This window comes from Stegodyphus dumicola, chromosome 2, assembly GCF_044657685.1.
Source record: "Stegodyphus dumicola isolate Sdum_Otavi_A_Nest chromosome 2, ASM4465768v1".
NCBI classification, from domain to species: Eukaryota; Metazoa; Arthropoda; class Arachnida; order Araneae; family Eresidae; genus Stegodyphus; species Stegodyphus dumicola.
The window spans coordinates 147,132,964-147,160,098 of record NC_140769.1 but is presented as its reverse complement, the minus strand read 5'-3'; the positions used below and the strand labels follow the sequence as shown (position 1 = coordinate 147,160,098).

The 27,135-nt window shown below is 31.4% G+C and overlaps 1 protein-coding gene across 3 annotated transcripts in view; it reads left to right on the top strand.

Moving 5' to 3' along the window:
* The window catches only part of CSN1b (COP9 signalosome subunit 1b), an 87,940-nt gene that overhangs the window by 26,835 nt on the left and 33,970 nt on the right, over window positions 1-27,135 (top strand). For all 3 annotated transcript variants that reach the window (XM_085811217.1, XM_085811219.1, XM_085811218.1), the window contains exons 3-5: window positions 19,260-19,441; window positions 23,379-23,540; window positions 23,710-23,845. In XM_085811217.1, the coding sequence (XP_085667343.1) occupies window positions 19,260-19,441; window positions 23,379-23,540; window positions 23,710-23,845 (480 nt within the window). The remainder of the gene's footprint in view (window positions 1-19,259; window positions 19,442-23,378; window positions 23,541-23,709; window positions 23,846-27,135) is intronic.

The window sequence follows — 27,135 nt, the reverse complement described above, 5'->3', positions numbered from 1 at the left end:
AAAAAAGAAGGCATAAACATTTTAATATTGCTTAAAATTTTATAAAAAGCCAATAAATAAAGAAAATAAATTTGTAAAAAGACATTAATTTAAGAATTTACTATGCTTTCATGGTTCAACATCCTGATTCGCCGGTTCATATCATGTGACCCCAAGCGATCTCATCTCACGTAAACTACTCTACAAAAATCTAATGCTCTCAGTAATTATCTACATTCATTTCAAGTTAAATCTTAATTTGGAACACAAGTTTAAATGCAAGAAATATTTCAATTCGTACGAATAGCTTACTCAGAAATTATGTAAAGCTGCAGTGCTTTACTTCGCTAATGCATTCTCATTAGAATGGATGAATTTAACCCTTGACTTTACCTTTTCTATATTTTCGGCTTCGGATAAGCGCTGTGATTGCATCCCAATTGACTTAATTACCGAAAATGGCCTTAGACATAAACTGAACTATCTGATAAAAATTCTACGTATTCTATATGCCAGTATTGTAAGAAACAACCTGTCTGATAAGAAAAAGTTGCGACTTGTTTTGAAAATGATGCGTAAAAGGTTACCAGCGAGAATATTCCGTTTGGCATCAGTTGTACCGTTATTGGCGACTTTATCGCTTGCGCCAGCAAAACGGAAAAGTACCAAAAATTTTAATATTTTTAAAGCTGAAAACAACTAATTGAAACTAATTTTCCTGCATTAACTAGACGCAAAATTAACTTTCATGAATTACTAAAGTTATTGGGTAGAAGTTTAACTGAAAATATACATTCTGTATTATATATATATACAGTGTCTCAAAAAAGTGATGGGACACTTGTGCTTTACAAAAGGAAACTGCAATAAAATAAATTAAAAAAACATGTAAAATTTTTTGTGGGTGTGTTTCATACTTAAATTTAGTAACAATTATTACATAACATACATTTTCTCAAAATATTAAAATATTAATTTAATAAAAATACAATTGTTTAGAACATAGCAAAAAATGACTCACATAAGTGATGGGACACTTACTTTTCCATCAAATATTTATCCAAAAATTTTACGTTTTAAAAGGTTTTAATATTTTGTTGGATTTCCTTTTACTTTTAAAACATGATTTAATCTTCTTGGGATGGATTTGACTAATTTTTTTGTGATTTCTGGAGTGATTTTACCCCATTCTTCTTGAAGCACCGATTTTAATTGTTGTTTTGAAGAAATGGTGTGTTTGCGAATTCTTGATTCCAATTCTTGCCAAATATTCTCTATGGGATTTAATTGTGGAGATTGTGGGGGTGTTTTTATTATTTCAGGACAGTTATACAGCAGCCAGAGTCTAACGTTCAAAGCACTGTGCTTGGGGTCATTGTCCTGGTAGAATTTAAAATCGTTATGAAGGTTCAATTTTCGTGCTGAAGATTTCAAATTTTGATTTAAAATGTCAATATACTTGTACTGATCCATTATACTGTCAATAAAAACAAGATCACCAACTCCAGCGGACGACATACACCCCCATACCATAACTCCTCCTCCACCATGTTTTACTGTTGGCACCAAGTTCTGTTTGCGAAATTCTTCCCTGGGTTTTCTCCAAACCAAGATTCTACCGTCAGAACCAAATATATTAAATTTACTCTCATCAGCAAATATAACTTCATTCCAGTAATTAGAATTCTTATTTATGTTGGATTTTGCGAAAGCCAGTCTGAGTTTTCTATTCTTTTCACTTACGAAGAATTTTTTCCTGGCTGCTCTACCGTGATATCCAGTAGATCGAATTACTCTTCTAATAGTCTCAGGATTAACAATTACTCCATATAATGCTTGTAAATCAGCAGCAACTTTAGGAGCACTCATTCTTCGATTTTTTTTAAATATTTCGAACGATAATTCACTTTATTCCATTGGATAGCTTTGATGGTCGGCCAGGTCTTCTTTTATCCTGAATCATATGATTCTTTTTATATCGTTTAAGGATATTGAAAACTGTTGAATTACTGAAGTTAACTGTTTCAGTAGTTTCTCTAATAGATTTTCCACGTTCAATATGCAAATTAATAACTAATTTTTGAATTCCAGGCAAAGTTTCTTTTCGTTTAGCATTCATGGCTGCACAGAGCTAAAAAACACAAAAATTCCAAAACAAACTGGAGAGAAATACTGCAGACGATTTTATAAATTATTGGCAATTGCTTTTGAGTAAAAATAAATACCCCAAAAGATATTTTTATTGCTTGCTTCAGACGATTTTTGTTGCATAGTACGTAGTGTCCCATCACTTAAGTGAGCCATTTTCTGCTCCGTTCTAAACAATTGTATTTTTATTAAATTAATATTTTAATATTTTGAGAAAATGTATGTTATGTAATAATTGTTACTAAATTTAAGTATGAAACACACCCACAAAAAATTTTACATGTTTTTTTTAATTTATTTTATTGCAGTTTCCTTTTGTAAAGCACAAGTGTCCCATCACTTTTTTGAGACACTGTATATATATTTATACAGTACAAAGTCCAAGGTCGGGACTTCGGCGATCCCAGATTTGAGATTTTTCCGGATATTAGATCATTTTAAATCTACTAAGATGGCACGTAGAAATTATAAAATTGAAAATATGAAATCGTGATTTATGAAATAATGAAGCATTTATGACTTAAAGGGTATCAAAATTTACAAAAGAAAAGAGCTTAATATTTATATGTTTACTTTATTAAACATTTCTTTCAATGTGAGTTGTTTGATTTGTTTTCTCTGCTGATACTTTAGACTAATACTATAGATATATAATTTCTTGTTGAGTTATTAAGTTCCATTGTTCAAGTCCTGCCTTATCTGGGCTATCTTATTCAAGGCCTTATCTGGTTTAATCCTAGTTTTCGGTGCACAAAGGATTTGGCTACTTTTGGCGACTTTATGATGAGCAGTAAACGGGACATATACGATTAGTAGTTAATCGGGTCATTTTTGTGTTGGCGATAATTTTCAAAATCGCGCCAAGGCTGCACCGTATACTAGGATTTTACCAACTTCCCTAAATTCTGCCGCCTGGTGCGGCCATGAGAGCTCTGGCGCTGGTTCTGGCTTTATGTGAATAAAAAATTAGTTATTCTTAATTCAAATAGCACTAAATATAATCCTATGAGTATCATTAACAAAATCTATTTTTAAGATAAGAAAAGAAATTTCTGTTAAATCTCCCCTTGTCAACATTTTAGCATATTAAACTTAAATCTGTAATCGGATAATACTCTGTTATTTGGCGTCGCTGCATGAGTCATCACTCAAGTTGTCATCCGTTGATAAACATGCGGTGATGAAAGCAAAATACAATAAATAATGATTCGCGATTTCGGCATCAAGGATATAAAATATTAGTTGGTGTAAAATTAACAAATGTTTTGGTATGAGATTGATTATGCCAAGCAGATACGCAGCTATGGAGTCTAGTTACTAATCACACAAATTTATGCTAAAATAATTATTTCTTCAATAATGAGATATTTTATTTAGCGCCAAACTGAGATTAAGAATCGGGATTTCCGACATGTTTTTTTATGAGGAAAAAAATCTAATGCGCATGCGTGAAGCATACCCCTTCCCTCCAAAAAAGCCCTAAAAAATTGGTTGGTGGTGGCTTTGAGGTCCAGATCTTAGATCATTCCAGATATTGGATTTTGAAGTAATTTGAAAGCAAAATGTTAATAATGTTTTAACGGGGACTGGAGTTAAATCATCATGAAGAATAAAATTTCAATTGTAAAAGGAAAAATTAAAACATGTAATCATTGTCATTGATCGGAAATTAGTTGACTTTTCAAGGGGAACAAACCAACTCCCGTTCAACGAACAATAATTGATTAAAATACGTAAATACGAAAGTGTTTCGTCTTTACTCGAGTTATAAGTTAAAGCCAAACCAGCAATTCTAGTCAGGCCAAAAATTTCTGCGAATAGAAGGAATTATGAACCAATGCTGATACTCAAAGAACTTATTCTTATGAAGCATTTTAGTCAATTCAATTTGGAGTAAAAATCAATTACTGTAGAGAAATCCTATTTTAACTCGAGTAACCGTCCCCGACACTTTCATGTTTATGTATTTGAGTACTATATTATTTGTAGAAATTAAACATTGGAAATTGTCATTATGAAATCGAATTCAAAGTAAAGTTGAAATAAACATAGAAGATTACAAAATAAGATAAATAATGCAAACTTTGTAAAAACAAATCAAAGACAATATAAAAATAATATAGAAAATAATATAAATAATATCAGTGAATGTACATGAAGATATAAAGGCCAGAAAAGGTATTAAGTAACTTACATTCTTTCTAGTGGGGGAGTTGGCAAAGTGTTCTCTTCGTGTCTGACTCATAAGTGTAGGGTGTCTGAAAATTCTTAGCGGCAGTAGGGGCTTTGAATAATATCAGTCGGTAAGACTTGGGTGAAGTAATTTATGGTAGTGGGTGGGACTTGGAATTCTTGAGGGATGTATTTTGTGGAGTTCTTATCTGAGTGAGACTGTCTGTTAAGATTTTTTTGAAAATACTAATGAATGGAAATTAATTAATTTCTGGCTAATTGTCATGTTGCAATGATTAAGAAGATTTCTTATTATATATATATATATATATATTACATACATTATAGTATACATATATATGCGATACTTAATTTTACTAATGCCTTGCATGTAATGCCCCTTTTAGCTGCAAAACATCTTTCCCTTCTCAACTGCAGAATTTCTTCTAACAGTATCATGAATTTTGTCAAGTTAGAAGAACCATCTACTTCAGGAAAAGATGTAACTGCTAATTCAACATCAATAAGTGTAGAAAATAATAAAATCAATTCTTTTCTTTTCAAATCTGAAGTTACAGATGCAGAAATATTGTGGGCTTTTAAGTGCATCAAAAGCCACTATTCTTTTAAATCGTGCGATGATATTGGGTCGTTATTCACTAAAATGTTCCCGGATAGTTCCATTGCAAAATAGTTTTCATCTGGTGAAAAGAAATGTGCTTATATCTGTCATTTTGGTCTTGGCCCTTATTTTAAAACTTTGTTACTAAAGCATTGTAAAAATGCTGACTTTGAGACTCTTAATCTGACAAATCAAAAGAAGCAACTAGATATTTATGTAAGGTACTGGCATCACGAAAATAAGGTCAGAACTCGGTACCTTACTTCTGCATTTATAGGGCATGCAACAAGTGAAATTATTTTATCCAAATTTTATGAATGTGTTGAAAACTAGACTTGTCAAAACTCTTACAAATATCGATGGATGGTCCTGCAGTAAACTGGAAATTTTATGATTTATTGCAACAGGACTTGACAAAGGAATATAACATTCAGTGCTTGACATTAGGGACATGTGGTTTACACATTCTTAACAATGCTTTCAAGCATGGGATGTCATCCACTGGCTGGGACATTCCATCATTCTTATCCTCCTTATATTGGATTTTTAAAGATTCTCCTGCTGCAAGACGTGAAGATTTTTTAAGTATATCTGGCTTAAAAAGGCTTCCTGTGAAGTTCTGCTTTTACCGATGGTTGCAAAATGTCCCAGCAGTTGAAAGAGCCATTGAAATGTGGGATGACTTGCTACTGTACATTAAAAAAGTTGAAATGGGGAAGTTTAAAAAAAATTCATCGGAATCCTTCTCAAATATTTTGGAGGCAACTAAAGATAAAACATTTCTTGTAAAATTAAATTTTTTTCTCTCTCTGTCGAAAATATTATTGCCTTTTCTTGAATATTATCAAAGTGATAAACCACTTATTCCCTTTTTTGCTAAAGATATCTTAAAACTTGTAAATGATTGCCTTCAGCACATTAAAATTTTGAAACTAGAATATTCAAAAATAACCAAAGCGGAAAATCTTTATAAATTTAATTTTAATGATCCAAATTGTTATAATGATAAAAGTAAAGTTTATTTGGGGTTCATTGCTGAGCAGTTAATGAATGATAAATGCCGCAAGAAGGTCATTTCACAAGCTGAAAGTTCTTGTATAGACCTGCGATTGATGGTTAAAAGTCCAGAAAAAGCCCAGAACAAAATGAAAATAGTTCTAACGGTATTAATGCAGAATAAACATGTTTTACAAGATGACTGGGATAAAATTCTGCTGCAGTTTGGAGAGTTTCTAGAGAAAGTAGTTAAGGCAAATTTACATGAATTTTCTACTTTTGATCCTCAAAATCTTTCTCTTGACACATTTCTCACTTCTTATTTTCATGATTTTCACTATTCAAAAGTATGGAAAATAGTGAAAATGATTCTTATCTTGTCACATGGACAGGCCTCTGTGGAAAGGGGCTTCTCTGTAAATAAAGCAATTGAAATTGAAAATTTAAGTGACTCATCATACATTTTTCAACGCACAGTATTTGATTACATAAAATTTTCTGGAGGTGTTCTTAATATCGAAATTAATAAAGAAATGAGATCAGCAGCAGCTTCTGCAAGGTCTAAATATATGCAGTATTTAGAAGAACAAAAATCTTTAATTAAATCTGAAAATTCAAAGAGGAAAAGAAATATTATTGAGGAAGAAATTGATTATATGAAGCAGAAGAAAAAATTTCTTCAAAGGGACATTAAAGATATTAATGAAGAAGTAGATGCTTTAGCAGATGAAGCTGAGACCAGCATGAACATTGATTTGTTTATCAAAGCAAATGAACTTAGAAGAATAGTTAAAGAAAAGGAAATAGACATAAATAAATTAGATGTTAAAACAGCTGAAAGATTTCAGATTTAAAAAAAGCACAAATGTTTTGTATCTTTTATTGTACAGTTTATTATTTCTAGTATCTTTCAAAAAAACCAAGGAAATAAATTGTATGTTTACAAATCAGTTATTTTAATCTGCAAAATATTCTTACATTGTGATTATAATAGTAGTTGACTGTGTTTAAATAAATATCAAATAAGTTAAATAATAATCATGTAAATCTCTCAAATAGTGACTGTTATTAGTGTAAAATACACTTATACATGTTTTTAAAGAAATTATGTTCCTAATTTAATGTTATCTACTTCATAACTTGTAAGGAGTTAGTTTAATTTTCAAAATTGTTTTATGATAAGTATTAAAGTGAATTTAATAATAGTGCATAATACATGCTTCTGTTAGTTTCTTAAAGTGAAACTACAAGCATGAAGTCGGTTGTAGGGATAATTGCTTTATTCTATTTGTTTTTTGTTTGCTGATAGGTCCTTTATTTTTTCTTTGATGGTCCTTAAAAGTCCTTAATTTTCATGTAAGGAAATGTGTACGAACCCTGATCACCACTCAAATTTAGATTTATTGCTAATGGTACAAATAATTATAAAAAGAATATAGATTACATATTTGCAATTATACTTAAAAATCTGTAATTTAATCCAACATCTCGTTAACAAACAACACAATTATAGTTGGATTATTTATAATAATGCTCCAGTTCTCAGCAGTTTTAAAAGTTTAACAATCAAGAACATTAACTGCTATGACTTTGAAAACCTTTATACTTCTCTACCATTAGAAGAAATTTTTACTAGTTTAATGCAACTCCCACAACTTTTTCCTGACATACTTGACATCCTTTGTATTGAAAGATGGAATACTTATCTGAATTGTGCATTATTTAATAACTACATTAAATACAATAATAAGATCTTTCAGCAAGTTAGAGGAATTCCTATGGGAGCAAACAGTTTTACACAAATTTGTAACCTATTTCTTTTTACATTTGAATATAAATTCCAACTCAGTTTAAATAAAAAGGAATTAAAGCTATTTGCTCATACTTTTAGATACATAGGTGATATAACTTTCAATAATAATTCTACTTTTGAGAAATTCAAAATTTACCCAAATAGTTTAACACTTAATAAAACGAATACCAATCAAGATACTATTGAATTCCTAGACCTGCAAATTATTAAACACAACAAAATTAAATTGTTTGATAAAAGAAGGAATTTCCATTTTCCTACTATTAAACTAATTAATTGAAACTCTAATATCTCTAGATAAGTAATAGAAAACACGTTTCATAGCCAAATTATCAGAATAAAAAATATATGTACTGAAAATGACGATTTAAAGGAAGAAATCATAAAACTAATTAATGTACAAGTTGATAACCAAGTACCACCAAAATTTATTAATTTATATATTAAAAAGGCAGGCCTTTACTTTATAATTTTTTAGCTCTTTTGGATATGATAACATTACCTTAAACCTTAACTGGAGGGTAATGAAGGATATAAAAGAGTAGAGCAATTATTGTAAATTTTTATTGTAAATATTTTGTAAATTCGTATATTTAATCAATACTGGATTCTTTCCTCTTACTAATAAAGGGCCAACTCTTTTCAAAAGTCACAATTATAGCCCGAATTCAGTGAAGATTTTAATCTTCTTCTTCTAATTTTCCATACTTTAGCCAGTATTTAGTTAAGTTTTGATATACCAATTAAATCAAGTTCATTAAACTTTTAATATTTTCTTTCATCAAATTTAAGTTTTCTTTAACTTCCTAAAGGATTTTTTGAGAAATTTCTGGGAATTTTTAGAGGTTTATTAAGGACTTCATTTCAAAAAAATTTTGGAAAATTTTTACTTAAGACTTTAATATTAAAACATTTCAGTTTTTCTTAATTACTTTAATTTTTTGCAGTTTTCACACAAATATCTTTCACTTAATTTTTTAACAATTTTCACAATTTTTCAACAGAACACACATTTCAAATTACAAACAGTTTACATTTTTTTCACATACCACTTCACTTTAATTTCCTTCAAGCAAACATACATCTCTTAATTGGCTCAGTTACTTAAGTCCCTAAATAATTGATATTACTACCTTTAGGATTTTTAATTTAATTTAATTAATATTTACAAAAAAAATTTTACTATAACAAAGATAGCAGCTTGACACTCAACTTTACCTACATAAGCGCCATCTATATAATTTGAAGAACACACTTACTTCTCTTTCACAACACTTTTGCAGACCCCAACACTCATATAGTAGGTAAGTTAGAATTAAAACTTACTATTTACTTGCTTTAAGTATTTTTTTAAAAAAATTTTTATGTAGTATCTAAGTATTTTCTAAATATGAAATTATATTTTTAAATATATATTTATTTTAAAAATTGTGAATTAGTTCTTTTTGTTTCTTTTTATTTCTTATTGGTTTATATGGATTATGTATAGTTCTTTTATAGTTTCTTTTTATTGATATGCATATTCGTGTAGGGGAAGTTTCTGTAGACAAGGATTTCTAAAATACATTGGTTTCTAGATTTTTTTATTATTTTATAAAAAATTAATTTTTAAAAAATTTAATTTTTTAAGAAAAAGTTTAATTCTTGACTTTACTTGCTTGTTCCTCAAAAGACTTAATTAGTATTTTCCTTTTTGAACTTTTATACTTAAATGTTAATTTCTAAAATTACACTTTATTGGAATTACTTTTGGTTTTGACTTTTACCCTTGCCTGCATGAATGACAAAACACAAATTGAATGATTGGAGAGTTAGGTTTGGAGGCAACTTCCCCTTGATAAGTCTGTCTCCTACCTACTCTACGATCATTCACGTATGCATTTTTTAAGAAAAAATTGTTTAATTTAATTTTAATTTATTAAATTAGTAGATTTAATTTCATGGATAGATTTTGCACTTGATTTGCTTATGCTTCTGAATTTAAATGATATTGTAGATTAGTTCGAGAATTAAATCTTTTACATGTTTGCATATTTTTAAATTATTTTAAATTATTTTGGTTTTTTTAGAATTTAAATTTGCTTTTTTACTTTTACACGTATTTGTTAAGAATTTAAATTTGTTTAAATTTTTCTAATATAGGTATTTTGACACAAAATCAAACGTTTTATGAAATGACCTGCCAATATTTTTCATATTTCAATATTACGACTCAAATTAAGCCAAACTGCCAAATTTTGGGAAATCACACGAGTAGTTTTTAAAAAATTATCTCTCAAATTTTTAGCTCCTCAATGTTAATTGTATTTTATATATATATCTTCATTAATATCTCTTTTTTTAATCAAACTTATTTGATTCCTTCTTTCAAAATTCAAAATTTAGTCTTAATCCAAATATAATTCACACATTTTTTATGATTTATTTAAAAAATTTATATTTTAAAATATTTTTTATAAATTTTTCTAAAAAAAATTTGCATTATAACCTGTAAAATTTTTAACATCATCTTAAAGTAGGTGTATTTCTAGTCACACCTGCAAAAAAATTAGTTTTTTTATTCAGAATTTTCTAATATATACATGAATTTACATAATGAAGCATTTTGAAACTTGGTATCTTTTTTTTGGAGGAGAGACCCATAATAACACTAAGTGTGGTTTACGCACATGGTTAAAATTATTTGGAAGTGTGAAGGGTGACTTTTTTCCTCACTTGTCCGCAATGGAAAAAAAAAGGAAAATAGATTGTTATAAATTAAGAAGTTCGCCAAGAATAAAAAAATATGCCAAGATAAAATTTTTTAATTTCTCTGTAAATTTTGCACCTAATTTTACAAATTTTAATATTTAGGCATAATTTGAGTGGTAGAATCAAAATATGGAAAAACATTAGCATGTCATTTCAGAAAAAGACCAGTTTTGTGTCAAAATACATATGTTAGAATGATGCTATATATAAATTTAATATATCCTAAATCGCGCTTTCGAGACATGGAAACACAATTTGGATTTCATCAATCAGTCCAGTGGAACGGGAGCTATAGAACTGCCCCCTTCTGTGTACAGCCTTTGACTTATGCAGAAAAAATTCTTTCGGAGCTTCTTTTTTATTTTTTCTGATTTTACCAACAGTTGTAGATTTGTTTTTCTCCAGCAATTCTAATGCTAAAGGGAAATTCATGAATCAGTTAACCATAGTATTATTAGGACCAGTTTTGAGTAATTGGAGTAGTATCTCTTCATGACATCACATTGGGTTATTGCTTACTCTGAAAGGTCCATTAAATTGCTGTCGAATATAAAGCTACAGATTATGTGTATAAAAAGTGCAGGCATCAATCACATTGTGCAAAAATTATATGTGGTGAAAAATCACAAATGATCTCTACCTCAAGCCATTTACCACATCAGCAGCACAACTCTGGTTGTGCTGTTATAATATAATGTTGCTAAATAATAATTGTTATAATAAATGTTGCTGAATTGCAGATGGTGAATAATACCCATCAAAAGAGCATACAAGCCGAAAGTCTAAATGGTAGTGTGGTTGCTCTGTTGATGGTCTTCTGCCTATCAATAGTAATGCTCAGAAATGCATTACACTTTTAGAAAATTATTAACTATTTTTTCAAAAATGTTTTGCATTCAAATGTGCTGTTGTCATAATGCCAGCATAATAAAGTAACCAAAGAGAGCTTTTATTTCTGCTTTTTTGGCAGTGCATTGCTTTTGTGATTAAATTAGGTTTAAATTGATTCAAGATAAATTTTCATGCATTCGATAATACCATTTACAGTATCATCATCAAAAATTACTAAAAAGGTTCTCCAACATTTGTAAGAGGCCTGTAATTGGTCTTTACACTGGGCAAATGAGACACAGGCTTTACATTGGATAAAGGAGACAAACGATCTTCTTTGCACATTTGTTGGAGGTCTTGCCATCCACTTATTTCCGTTGTTGCCAAGATAATATTTGTTGTTATTATCTCTGTCGCCAAGTCTGAATCCTCTAATTCCACTTCTTGTTTGCTTTTCATACTATGTTCCTTTTTGGAAGCCTCGTTGGTTTTAGACGAATCTAAGCTTCCATCAGTTTTGCTATCTTTCGAAATATTTGCGAGAAGATATTGTGATATCTGGCGACTGTTTGGCGATCAACAGAGCATGCTTGGTGCAGGTAGCTCTTCTCCGAGAAGGGTTAATGTATTTAAAGAGAGTTGCATGTTAGCCTCAGAAGAGGAAGGTTGTAGATTTTGACCTGCGGTAGGAGCAATGTACTGCTCTGAGTTACTGTTATGCTTTGAATCATATTTGTAATAAATGTTCGTTTCGTCTTGTTAAATGGCTTGTTAAACCACAAAGTCATCACAACACGCTCTCTTACGAGATCACCAGAGAGGTTAGAAGCTTAGAGCATTGAAAACGGAATGGCGTAACGTTAAGCCTAACTCACGAAAGAAGTGCGCATTTACAAAAGGGAGTATAAACATGAGAATTATTTAATTGAGAGTTCAAAAAGCTTGATTCTAATGGAAAATAAAAGAAAATGTTCAAAAGTGCAAAGAAAGAGGATTTAGTAACAGTTCTATTGGAAATTGGCGAAGAAGCATCCCGAGATTTGAAGCTGGTAGAACTGAAACACAAACTCCAGAATAGCAAGGAATACATCAAAGATGCTGAGTTCGTGAAAGAAATTCTGATTACTACAGTGGGGAATATAAAAAGAAAAGAAGAAATGGAAAGAATACAAATGGAAGAAGAAAGATTAAAAACAGAAAGAGAACACGAAATAGAATTAGCGAAGATTCGAGCAACTCAAAATGAAGGAAGTAGAAGTCCAACACCTTTAATCCAAAATACAGAACGAGAAACCGAAATTTCCCTCGACAAGCTGATCAAAGGAGTAGAAACACTGACTATACCAGTACCGAAGAGAGCAGAAGAATGGAATATAGTTTTTGATTCTATCGAAAGAGCATTTAAGCACAAGAAGGTTCCCGAAGAATACAAATCGGAAATATTATTGAAATTAATTGGAGGAAAAGCTTCAAATATTCTTGTTTATATAAAGGAGGAAGATCTGCAAAATTGTGAAAAAGTGAAAGCTTTTGTTCTGAAGGAATACTAAACTACTCTTCAAACCTGTTTAGAAAACTTCAGAAGAACCAAACATTATTCCGGCGATCAAGACTAACAACTACATGGGGCTATTACTGCAAGTCAAGAGAAGTAAAGGATTTCAAAACACTAATTATTTCGGATAAATTATTCCAAGCTTTAGATGAAGAAACAGCTACATGCGTTGCAATGCACCAAGGAAATAAATGGTTGAAGCCGCAAGAATTAGGTACAGAATGTGATATTTATTTCACGGCCAAAGGAAAATCTTTCGACAAATTTCGAAATGGAATTAAGCAATCACCGAGATTCCTGGATACAACATGTACACAAGATAAATGTATTTCGCCGCACATGAGAAAAGAATATTCAGAACAAGAAGGATTTCACACGAGAAGAAAAGAATGTTATATTTGTGGAAACTATCAACACATCGCAAGAGATGGCCCAGACAAAAGGAGAAAAATAGGAAGGGAAAGGATGATTCCAAAACTCAAAAAAGTTCAAACAGAACATCAAAAGAAGAAGCCGTCGTAGCTAAAGTAGACTCATCCCATCTACGATCCGAATTCACAGAACGTATCATTTAACCACTGCAAAAAGTAGATGTTTTTAATAACTCTGAGAAAATCGAAGCTATCATAGACTCTGGAACGCAGATAACGATCGTACATTCATCGCTCATTCCAAATTTAGAGGAGAGAGAAGGAGGTAAAACATTGCTAACACCTGCTTTCAGACAACCAGTTGAAGCAAAAGTTTGCCGTATACCTATTTACCATAAAGATCATGAAAGCAATATATTTAATTTTATGGATACATTAATTGCAGTGACTGATAAGCTAAATATGCCTTGCCTAATAACTCCAGAAATACACAAACTGTTGATTAATCCTGTGGCAGAAGAATCAAGTGCAGAAAGAAATAGTTGCGGAAGTGAAAACGCGCAAAGTTTATTCGCCAATGCACAGTCAAACAACAGCGTTGAGTCCCCCCCTGCTAATGCTTATGGAGGAGAAAAACGAAGGGGAGAAGGCAAGTGCTTACATAAACACAGACTTGTCGCCTGCTGAACGCCTACGCGAAGAGCAAGCTAACTGTCCCTCGCTGAGAGAAGCATGGAAGCTAGCTATAGAAAAAAAAAAAAGGAAATTATTTATTTATTGATCATCTTTTACGTCACCAAGAAAAAATATTAGGATAGACTGTTTTTTCAGTTAGTGCTTCCGCTTAGTAGAAGAGTACAAGTGTTGGAATTAGTACATAGTTCCATTTTCGGTGAACATCTTGGAATAAGTAAAACAAATGAGCGAATACAATATTCATTTTATTGGCCTGGATTAGCACAAGATGTCGAAACCTTTTGTAAAACATGCAAAGATTGTCAGTTGAAAAGTCCAGAAAAGTGATCCTGCAAGATTCCCATTACACCGGTCAGAAGGCCAGGATTACCTTTCGAAACAGTTAACATCGACGTTATTGGACCTATTCAATCTCCCTCTGCTAGGAAACATAAATACAGTCAAAAGTCGTTAATCCGGACTCGTCGGGACTTCGGCGATTCCGGATTATAGATCATCAGTTTAAATCTGGTAAGATGGCATGCAGAAATTATAAAATTAAAAATATGAAACCGTAATTTATGAAATAAAGAACAATTATGATCTAAAGGGTATCAAAATTTACAAAAAAAAAAAAAAAAAAAAAAAGCTTAATATTTATTTGTTTACTTTATTCAACATTTCTTTCAATGTAAGTTGTTTAAGTTGCTTCGTTTTTTTATCTGATACTACATTCTCTTTAATTCTATAAACATACATAATTTCTTGTTCTGTTACAAAGTTCCGCTGTTGCTGTGTCGAGAATACCGACTAATTTGTCAATCGAAATTTTTTTGTTTTCAATAACCTCTGTCACTTTCTTCGCTATCGGAAGCGAATTATAATGACGAGGAATTTGATTTAAATCATATCAAAGACGGAGTACATCAAAATGAAATACTACATTTAGTAAGGAATTAGAAGCCAAATAAAATAAAAACACTGCCCTGAAGATAAGGATAGTGCTGACAGATCAACTTCCAATTCATTGCCCCGCCGCCGCATTAAAGATAAACAAAGGATATGCCTTTATCCATTTTTTGCAGTAATTCCTTTTTTTGTTTAATGGACTTCGAAACATACTTTCGCTTTGTAGATCCTTTACATATTAGTAAATATATATCATAAATTCTATTTGACATAATCAAAAGTTCAAGCTTACTTTTATAAAATTGCTCTAACAGTCTGCAAAAAATAATAAGCCGAATCCAATTCGAAGATTAAGGAACAACGCAATCTGCAACATTAACTGAATTAGATAATTTTAGCTTAGCTTGTACCATCCGTTATACATTAAACGCGCATTCGTAAACGTATTTTTCGCACGCGCACATGCATATTCACAGCCGTAAAGCTGTCAACGCGACGCATGCGCAGAAAGTTTGTAGCTTTGAGGTTCGGATTATGGGTGTCCGAATTAACGACTTTTGACTGTATGTGTTATGTCTGGTAAATCAACATTCCCGATGGCCAGAAGCGATTCCACTAAGAATTTGTTTCAAAATTAACTAAAGAATTCCAGAAAAGACTATGTTCTCTACACTTGCTTACTGTGCTTCAAATGGATTAGTAGAAAGATGGAACAAGTCCTTCAAGCAAATTGTTCATCATGTCATCAGGACTGATCCTTTGAATTGGGATAAGCACATCCCATACTTGCTCTTTGCATACAGAGAAGTACCAAACTGCACCACGGGTGTCTCACCATTTCAGCTGATGTACAGAAGACAACCAAGAGGTCCTTTAGCAGTACTGAAGTCTTCATGGTCAGGAGAAATACCTATACCACCTAATCTAATTGAATCGGCAGTGGATTACTTACAGCATTTAAAATAAGGTTTGAAGAAGCCAATTTAATTGCAAGTGATAACAAAAATATGCTGACTACTTTAATCAGAGATCAATGCCAAAAAATTTCAAAATCGGCGAACAAGTTTATTTACTCATACCAGATTCAAATAACAAACTCTATGCACGATGGACTGGACCAGGAGAAATCGTGAATCATTGCCCACCTCATTCCTATAAAGTAAAACTACCTGATGGAAAGATCAAACATGTTCATGCAAATAAAATTCGAAAATTCCAAGCTAGCGTTAATGCAGTTGGAATTATATTTGAAAATGAAGAAGAATTTGGAGATATAACTTTGCCAGGAAAAAAACTGTCGAACGCAGATGCATTATCCATACTCCCCACCTGTGAACTTTGAACATTAATTTACTGTTCATCTTCACGAACATTTTGTATAGTTAACGATTAGATAGTTTTGCTTTGCTTTTCTTAATAATTTTACAATTTTGTGCAAATAAGATGTTTATGTAATTTGAAATAGAGAGAAAAATTATTGGATAACAAATATTCGAGGTAAGTGGTAAATTTAGATATTTGTCTCCCAAGGATATAAATCATGCTGCAGCATCGTTAATTAAAGAGAACGCTAAGAATAGAATTTTATATATATATAAGAAGCTTAATAATTTTACTGTCATCATTGGAATAATACTAGGGTATATTTTAACATGTTTATAAAAGAAAAAATGTCAGCTTGGTTTCTTTGGGTTAAGAATTGATAAATTGTTACAATAATAATAATGTTTGGAACAAGTGAAGTTAAAAATGTGTTATCCATGTTTATATATGTTTATGTAGTAAATTGATGTGCAGTTGTAGGTATTACATTGCAAATGTCTATAGTAGTTGAGATTTGAAAATTAGGGTAGAATGTATAAATGTATATGTAGTTTTTTTCTTTTTCTTGTTGATCACAAACAGTTGCTAGATTTTAGTTTCCAGATTGCTGATTGATTTGTAAATAGTATTAACAACAATCTTACGTCGGGGGTGTGATTTCTGGCGACTGTTTGGCGATCAACAGAGCGTGCTTGGCACAGGTAGCTCTTCTCCGAAATGGGTTAATGTATTTAAAGAGAGTTGCATGTCAGCCTCGGAAGAGGAAGGTTGTAGATTTCGCCCTGCAGTAGGACCAATGTACTGCTCTGAGTTACTGTTATGCTTTGAATCATATTTGTAATAAATGTTCGTTTCGTCTTGTTAAATGGTGCTTTGTTAAACCACGAAGTCATCACTGATATCGCAGCCTCTTCTGCTCCCATTCGTACCCCTTAAGATTCATAATGTAAAATAACTGTAATACGTTACCACATGCAGTGGGTTAAATTGACCTAGATTGACTACCTCAAGCAGAAATTTTTTTTTTTTTTTTTTTTTTTTCCCCCCCTCCAAGTTTCTGTTCCTAGGACTATTTTACTAGACTATCCAATAAGGTACCAGAAGTAACGGATGCAAGTTTTGAGAAATTCCTAAAATATCTGAGATTAGTAAAAAACAGGCAAAAAATGACCAGTGTTTGTGCTGACAGAGTAACAAGAAATGAATGACTTTAATGCTTCCTCCTTAAAGTTCATATATAACCAGCTTGTTGTATACATGGACTGTCAGATTATATTCCTTTTTTATCAGTAGGAATTATTTCATTGTTACCTCTTTTTGGCCCATACAAATTTAACACGAAATATTCTTCAGACATTTATTTCTGGTTCTAATAGTGTACTGCATAATTATTAACCAAAAACTTAATTAGAACATAGATGTATTCATCTGAATTTGAAGAATGGAAAGATAACTGGGGAGGGGGGGAACGCAGTGCTATATTCTTGATACAGTACAACTCCAATTATCCAAACTCCAACTGTCCGAATCGCTGATTATCCGAATTGCTTTCAGAGTTTAAGAAAAAAAACTAAGATGGAAATGTTTCATGATTTAACGCATGTGTAACGTGTATGCAGTATCTTCTCGATGCATACGTGACTAAAGCGGGGGAAGTCCGCGCAAAACCGTTGAACACTGGTACTTCAGTCCAACTTTCGAATACCGGTGAAATTGTACATGGCAACTCATGAACACTGAACAATGAAAAGCGGGCTTGCCCGCTAGTCACTTTTAAACTTTGTGTCACTGCTCGGAAACGAAGATGGAAGTCCATCATGAAAATCAATGAAGGTAACAATAAACAAAAATTTAGAAGATAACATTTTCAAGTTGTTTTTCAAGTGTTCTATGGGAAACCCAATTTCATGTCCAATTCTTTGTGAAAAAGCTAAGATCTTAGCCAAGTTTGGTTATTCATCCTTTAAAGCAGAGTTTCATAAACTATGGGTTGCAAATCGAAACTTAGGGGATCTCAAAAATTCAATTCAATGGTTGAATTTAAAGAAACTGCATTTATAAGACTTTTAAAGAATTACATTAATGAGATTAATTACCTGTTCTATAAAGTGCGAAAGAACTTCCAGCAACTCAAGCTTAAAACTTGAGTTTTCACAAAAATCCTTGATGAATTCTGGATCAGAGTTTAAATTTCTTAATGTTTCCGAAATAGCATTAAATGTTCTTCTCTCATTCAGCTTCATGTAATTTTATAAAACTACTTTTTCAGCTTTTATGTTAATGTTGAAACTTAACTATGTTAATGTCAGCTAATGCTGAAACATGTTGAAGATGCTTTTATGTCCAGCAGTGTGAAATATCACACCAACATTTAATTTATTATGCAGCAGAAAATGAGCACATCTGTCTCAATAGGATTTTTTTCAATTTTTGTTTGCTTAAAATAAATTCTAAAATACCTCTTTTTATACATATATTGTTTACCAAAGAAGTAAATTATTTACGGGAGGATATTTATTTTTATATCTTTATTTTATATTTAATATCTGAAGTCACAAAAAAAATATCAGTGATTAAAAGGGGTTTCGATTAAAAAAAAATTTAAGAAGCTCTGCTTTAAAGCCAGTAATGGCTGGCTAAGAAATTTTAAGTGCAGGCATGGTGTCTGTCAGACAGCTTACTTTGACCGAGATGTTCAGCAAGCAATGACTTTCAGCACTTGCACATAATGTGCAGTATGCTATATAACATGTATGTAAAAGTGTTACTCTTTTAATTTTAATTAATTAAAGTGTACTTGCTTCAGAAAAAATCCAGATATCCAAATTTTTTATTATCCGAATGAAGTCCGGTTTCGGTTGATTCGAATAATTGGAGTTTTACTGTATCTGTGTTTTATGATAATGTTGTACAAAACGTTAAATAAAGTCATGTATTAGAAATCATTAGAAAAATCATATACGTTATTCAGGAGTTTTGCCTTTTTCGATGTCAGATAAAGATCTTTAACCTTTTCTGGAATGAGATCAAGTAATAACCAAGCCATTTAATATTTTTAGAAATTATTTGTTTCTTATCATTGATTATAAAGTGAATCACTGTTTATATTTTTAGGATTTAGAAGCGTACAGCAGTAGCTACTCAGGTTTAGCTAAGCTTTATAGATTGCTTTACATAGCTGATCACTGTCCTTCCTTAAGGATTGAGGCATTAAAAATGGCATTATCTTATGTGCAAAACACATACAATGTGAGCATGTATCAAATGATCCATAGAAAACTCCTGGAAGCAGCTGGGTAAGATATTTCTCTATTTCTTTTGTACATAGTTAAACATTTTTATTATCATAAATAAGAAGTAGTTGTTTGCTTACCTTAATTATAATTTTTTATGATGTAAGGTTTATCCTAAATTTTTAACAGTTAATTTTAGTTAAATCTACTTTCCTGTCCTTCCTAATTTCAGCTTACAATTTCCTGCCAGAATGTGTTTTTAGAATCATGTTTAATGCCAATGAGTAAGAGTAGTATTTAAGTCGAAGTTCCACTGACTTCAAGAGAGAGCCTTAGAATTTCTGACTAGTGTGTGCTTTCTTTTTTTCTAAGCCTCTCTAAGCTGTTACTACCCTCGGACATATTACGGGCCCTTGATAGCTTCGCTAGCTTATTTGATATTTAGGGGCCAATTGCTTAGAATTTTGATAGCTTCGGCTATATCTTTTTAGCTAAGCATTAGGTAAGTTTTTATTTCTTATTACTTTGAGTTAAGCCCAAGTGGAGGCTTCGCTGTACCCCCTAAGAAAGAGGCCGTCTGTTTAATTCTTATTTTGAGAAATAAAGGGTAATCAACCCGTCTTGAGTGTTCATCTCTGTTTCTGAACTAAAGCAATTATTCGCTTAGTTATTCACTAGGTTCCTCCACATTTAGCTGTTAGATAAGAGGGTGGAACCCCACCATCTTTTCTAAATCATTTGTTTAATTTCAGTTTCAGTTATTTTAGCTGTAACTCAGAAGATTAGACTAATGCTACTAAGCAATAATTACATTTTTGAATTTGATCACTAATGTGCTTTACTAAATTATACTGGAACCTTGGTTCGCAAAAGAATTATATGAATAAAATATGTTTCAAGTCACAAATACTCAAGTTGACAACAAAATATTTTCAGACTATGGCTGAAAGTCTCAAAGTTTGAAAATTGCATATGGCACTGTCTATAATTTTTTCCCCTCCAAATACTGACATTCTATGAAATTTATTATCAGTTACTCTGCCTGAAGACTTCGCACTGTAATCTTGAAAAAAAAAAAGTGCTTTTTATCAGTATCTATTCAGGCATAGGGCACAAATTGGTAGTTTATTTTTCATTAATGTGATTACCAACATTTATTTGAATAACCATGAATTATTAAAAACAAATATAATTTTCTTTTAATTTAATTATTTAATACCAATATAAAATTGAGTGAATGTTTTAAATAATTGTATTTTAAAAATATAAGCTCACTGGTGGTAATATGCTAAAAAATTGCTTTCAAAGCATACAAGACTAAATGGTCCATAGAACATTCTAATTTATAAAAATGGTTCCCACAAGAAAAAAGTTTGAGAAATGCAGCAGTAATCTATGCCACAGAATTAATACTCAGAAACTTCTGAAAACATTATCTTAGTGTTCTCCATTGCAAATAATTAAATTTGTTTAATAAATTTGGCAGCATTTATCACCTGATCGTGCTGCAGATATTTTTGACTCTTATGGTGTTTGTGGTTTTCTGTGACACAGTCTGTGCCTTGAGGCAAAACCATGGGTTTAGAAGTAGACAGTGAAGATATAGAGGTGTAATTAGAGAACCATAAAAAATTAGTTCAACGAAAAAAAAACTGCAACAACTTCAAAAACAGCAGCAAAGGGTGATTTTATTCTGAAAAATTTGTGCAAAGTTAGCAGGTAATATCACCTTGAAAAATCAGTAGCAAGCTACAGCATATGCATTTTCAATAATAAGTATTCACCATTCTCCTTTGTAATGAGTATAATAAAATTAAATTTTCATCAGTTTAGTATTGTGTTTATCTTTTATTGTCCCAGATTTGATCAATTCCTTTAATTTTGTGTTATGAACTAGTGCTCAGTATCCTGTTGTAGAAGTTTGAATAAGTACTCATCTTTGGCCCAGGAATGAATTATTCCACTTTACATTAATTCCTGTGGGGAATAATTTTTGATTTATGAAAGTTTGGATGATAAGTGACATTCAGGAATGAATTACAAGTAAAATTCCTGATTCATCGGAGTCTAGGTTAACGTCTGTGATTAATCCAGAATCATGGTTTATCCAAGAGCAGTTAAAAACGCATAAGAATAACCCATGTTGTAATTAACAGAAAAGTACTATTAACCATTTAACTTTTAATTTGGAAAATAAATTCTTTTGGTTATGCAAATTAAATCAGCATTTAAAACAAAAAGGTGCTTGGGAACAGAAGGAAAAAAATTATATATAAATAATAATTATAATAAATAAATTTAAATTGCTCATGTATTTCAGTAGGAGTCTTTGGGAAATTAATAGTTGTAAACTTAGTTTATTTTTGCAATGCATCAATTCATTTTCAACTGCTTTTTCATATATTCTGGATTATGTTTAATTGAATAGAGCACTAAATTTGTAAGAAAGATATTTTGAGGTTGTATGTATTTTTGCCTTGCCGCAAAGTGAGAACTGAATTAATTGAATGAGAAATATATGTCTAATGAAATTTGAGGAAATAAGTGTTTCATATTAACAGAAATGTGGTGCACATGTCAGATATTTTTTGTTTCATTATTTTTGTTGTGAACTTGAGTTATACTGTGTATACACATTTCTAAATTTACTCCTCTGTTGTTTATTACATATAATTTAAAGTCGTCATCTAATTAATGTTTTTGTATCCTTTCAAAAATATGTGTTCAATGTGTACTTATCTGCTGTATTACTGCTGTTATCGGCAGTTTATTGTCTGCTGTGTTACTGCTCTGCAATATTCACAGAATTCCTCTGTTTTTTCTTAATTGCTAGCAATATGACACAAGCTCGCTTTTGTATTTTTATATAACTGCATTGTTATCAGTGCAGAGGGTGTTCACACATTTTTGTAATGATTTTGACTTTCTCCATGAATTTAAGTATTAATTTTAAAATACAAACGTGACTGGCATCCAAATGATATAAGGTTTAATTATCATCTGCAACATTAAAAATGTTCTTTTCTTTAAAATGTCGTTGAAAAATAAGCAATGGATTGAAGGCTATATTTTTGCGCTTTCCGAAAAGAAATACTCTTATTCAATTGTAAATGTAAAAAGCATGGTTTTAATATTTCTGAATGTAATATAAGTGGCATAATTAATATGAAAGGAAAGAAACATCCAAGTTTACATCTGACTGAGAAAAAAATTTTAAAAATGCATACCCAACAAAGGTATGTACAGCTGTTATTAAATCTAAAGTCGCATCTCGCGTTTTAAAGGGAAATCCAGCCCCACCCCAAAGAGCTATTGCAAAATCTTTAAATGTTTCTGTAGGAAATGTGAACAAAATTATAAGATCTGATTTTAAGCTAAACAAAACAAAAGAAAAAAAAAAACATGATGTTCATCCTTAACGCCGAAACACGTTTCTCGGGTTAAGACTATGTGCAGATTGCTGTATGAAAATTATTTGGCATGTGAAAAATGGAAATACAAAGTTACAATGGATGAGGCTTGGATATACTTATCAATTGCAATAGAAAAAGATCAGTGTACTACCGAAAAAGAGGTGAGAAAGACTGTTGGTTCAGAGAAAATAAGGAAAGTTATTCTAAAGGCTTTATGGTTATTACTGGATTCTCTTATAACAGAAAATCTAAAATAAGGAAAGTAGAAAAAATGTCAAAATTAATTCGGATTACTATCAGAAATATGTTTTGATGTGTATTTTTAAAGAAGAAATTCCATCTCTTTAATCCAAACAATCTTCTGTTAGAATCCATCAGGATAAGGCTCCCAGCCATACTCCTAAATCTACTGCTTTTTTTTTTTTTTTTTTTTTTTGAAGAAATGAAACTGAAATTAAAGCTATTCCCTTTAAATGCATTTCACGCAGGTCCAACGCTGCATATGTTAGCAAAATTTGAAAATACATTTTTACTTTTTATACACTTACTTTTTTTATGGTAAAAATGCTTTTTCTTTTTAACTTTAGCAATTCTAATCTTCCTGATGTCACTGGTGGTCTGAATGCTGGAGTTTTGCCTTTGGACACGCAGTGGATTGAAACTAAAAGTAAGAAAGCTGCTCTGAAATTAGAAAAGCTTGATACTGATCTAAAAAACTATAAAAGCAACTCTATCAAGGAAAGTATCAGGTATAAATTACTCTTATATATCGGCGAATTAATGTTCATGTGTTTATTCATGCATTATCTTAATTTATTAAGCATGTTACCTGCTATTTTGTCGTGCACTTGAATTGATGCAAAGCTGCAAAATGCATTGCATATATGACAGTATCTGTAATTGGCATTTCTGTTGTAGACGGGGCCACGATGATTTAGGAGACCATTATTTGGATTGTGGAGATCTAAGTAATGCGTTAAAATGTTATTCCAGAGCAAGAGATTATTGTACTAGTGGAAAACATGTCGTGAACATGTGTCTGAATGTCATTAAGGTAATTCAAAATTTCTACAGTTTTGCTGCATTAAAACTAATACATATATCCCAGTAATTTACTGTAAATCAAGATTAAATATGGTTTACTTTGTTATTTCAATAGTCTGAAATTCTTGTGATTATTTGTAAGGATTCACAGGTTTCTCCTATTCCATACAGTTTATATTTCATATAGTAATTAAGACTTTTTAGTTCTTTGTATGAAGTTAGGAAGTATTGCAATTGTGAAAAATTTTGGGGTTTCTGATTGCATAGGAAGAACCCATTTTGGCTGAGATTTGAGGGGGCTTTACATTTGTACACTGCACAAAAAAAGGGGGAGAGTTCTATATCTCCTGTTCTACTAGGCCGATTGATGAAATTCAAACTGCATTTTCCATGTCTCGAAAATGCGTAATAGGATATATACAGTCAAAAGTCTTTAATCCGAACTTGTCAGGACTTCGGCGATTCCGAATTATCGGTTTTTCCAGATTATAGATCATCAATTTAAATCTGGTAAGATGGCATGCAGAAATTATAAAATTAAAAGTATGAAACCGTAATTTATGAAATAAAGAGCAATTATGATCTAAAGGGTATCAAAATTTACAAAAAAAGGAACTTAATATTTATTTGTTTACTTTATTAAACATTTCTTTCAATGCACACATGCGTAATGCATACATTGCGCATTGTTGGAATTAGAAAATTGCAACCAGAAAAATATTTGCATATTCGTGATATTTATAATGACGAGGAATTTGATTTAAATCATATAAAAGACGGCGTACATCGAGATGAAATACTACATTTAGTAAGGAATTATAAGCCGAATAAAATAAAAACATCTGCCCTGGAGATGAGGATAGTGCTGACAGATCAACTTCCAGTTCATTGCATGCCGCAACTTTAACCTCCACCCACACACACAGAGCAGCGTGAAATTGATAAACAGATTTCGGAATGGTTAGAGAAACAAAGGAATATGCCTTTATCCATTTTTTGCAGCAATTCCACTTTTTCTTTGATGGACATTGAAACATGCTTTCGCTTTGTAGATCCTTTGGCAGCTCCAGAATCGGTAATTCTTTTTGACATAATCGAAAGTTCAAACTTACTTTTATAAAATTGCTCTAACAGTCTGCAAAAAATAATAAGTAGGATCCAATTCGAAGATTAAGGAACAACGCAATCTGCAACATTAACTGAAATAGATAATTTTAGCTTAGCTTATATCGTCTGTTATACATTAAATGCACATGCATAAATGTATTATGCGAATGCGTAAACGCATATCTGCATGGGTAAATGCATTATGCCTTTATGCATGCGCAGAAAGTTTGTAGCTTTGAGGTCCAGATTATAGACCATTCCGGATTATGGACGTCTGGATTAAAGACTTTTGACTGTATTACATTTATATGTAGCATTGCTTTAACTTAGGTATTTTGACACAAATCAGACTTTTCTGAAATAACATACCACCTTTTTCCTATGTTTCAATTCTGAGACTCAAATATACAGTAGTATCCAAAATTGTGGACACTTTTGGAAATTTTTATGTTTTTGAACTTTGTATGCTTATAGAAAACGATACGTTTCACAAAATGCAAACTTGTATATATCATTTTAGAGAATTTATTACTGAATTCAATACAAAACACAAAATTCAATTATTTGCAATACAAAAATGTTAAACGATAATAGTTATCGATATACATTAGATGATTGCAGTGAGTTATCAGTACTTAGTAGGGTACCCTTTATTTTTGATTACAGCTTCACATCGACGTTTCATTGAGCTGACAAGAGTTCTAAGCTCTTCTTTCGTTACTGCATGATCCCAGGAAACAATTATTGCCTCAATTAGTTCCATTTTATTTGATAGGCGCCTCATTCGAACAAGAGTTTTCAAACGGTGCAACAAATTTTTGATAGGATTGAGGTCAGGACTGTTTCCTGGCCATGACAACAATTTAATGCTCTTTATACGAAACCACTCTTTCGATATTTTGTGGCAAGGAGCAGAATTCTGCTGAAAAATAAAGGAAGCATTGTTGGGAAAGAGATCTCTGATGAAAGGTAGAAGTTTTGCTTCTAGAATAGTGTCAATGTATTTTCTGGCATTCAGTGTCCCATCGATGACATGAAGGCGACCAATACCATCTGCTGACATGCATGACCAAATCATAACACTAACTGGGTTCTTCACAGTTGCTTGAATGCAGTCAGGATGTAACTCTTCTCCTATTCTACGTCTTACATATTTTTGACCATCACTACCGAATAACAATATCTTAGTTTCATCACTCCATATAACTTGTGACCACTGATCATATGTCCAATTAATGTGTTCCCTTGCCCACTGTAGTCTTTTCTTCGTTGCTGAAAATTAAGATAAGGCTTTTTTCGTGGAATTCTACCTCTCAGTCCAACATCTGCCAAGCTTCTCCTGATTGTTCTTGAACTGACAGAAACACCAGCATCATTCAGATCACTTCTGATGGCCGCTGATGACATTTTTCTATCTTGGAGACATAGTCTTTTTAATTCTTCTGTCATCAATAGATGTGGTGCATCTTTTTCGGCCTTTTCCTTCTTTGTGTTTTATTGAATTTGTCTCCTGATATCGTAAACAAAACTTTTGGACTCCAGATGTAGTCACTGAACCACCCACCTGTCTTGCAATTTCAGCATAGGAAAGACCACTTTCTCGTAACACAATAATATTACATCTCTTTCTAGGTGTCCAATCTACTCTTTTATTTGATGTCATTGCTTCTTGACTAAATATTAAAAATTTTTACAAATTTCCTACTTGTAATTGCAGTGTATAAGAAACAGGTCCTCCTTCTACAGAACAAAGCAAAATAATGAATTGTTTCAAGTGTAAACATGATGTCAGCTTCTACTGGCAGTTACCAACATTTGATTGGTTCTCAGAACAAGAACAGTGATTGGCCAGGAAAGCTAGACATTACAAACCACTTCATAACCTGTGTTTTTTGTTTATATTAAAGTACATATAACTTTTTTTGTATTGCAAATAATTGAATTTTGTGTTTTGTATTAAATTCAGTAATAAATTCTTATTAAAATGATATGTACAAGTTTGCATTTTGTGAAACGTAACATTTTCTATAAGCATACAAAGTTCAAAAACATAAAAATTTCCAAAAGTGTCCACAATTTTGCCCACCACTGTATGCCTAGATATTAAATTTTGTATTCTATAACTCAAATATATGTCTAGATGTTAAATTTTTTAATTTTTGGTAGGAAATTTATATAGAAATTTAAGAATTT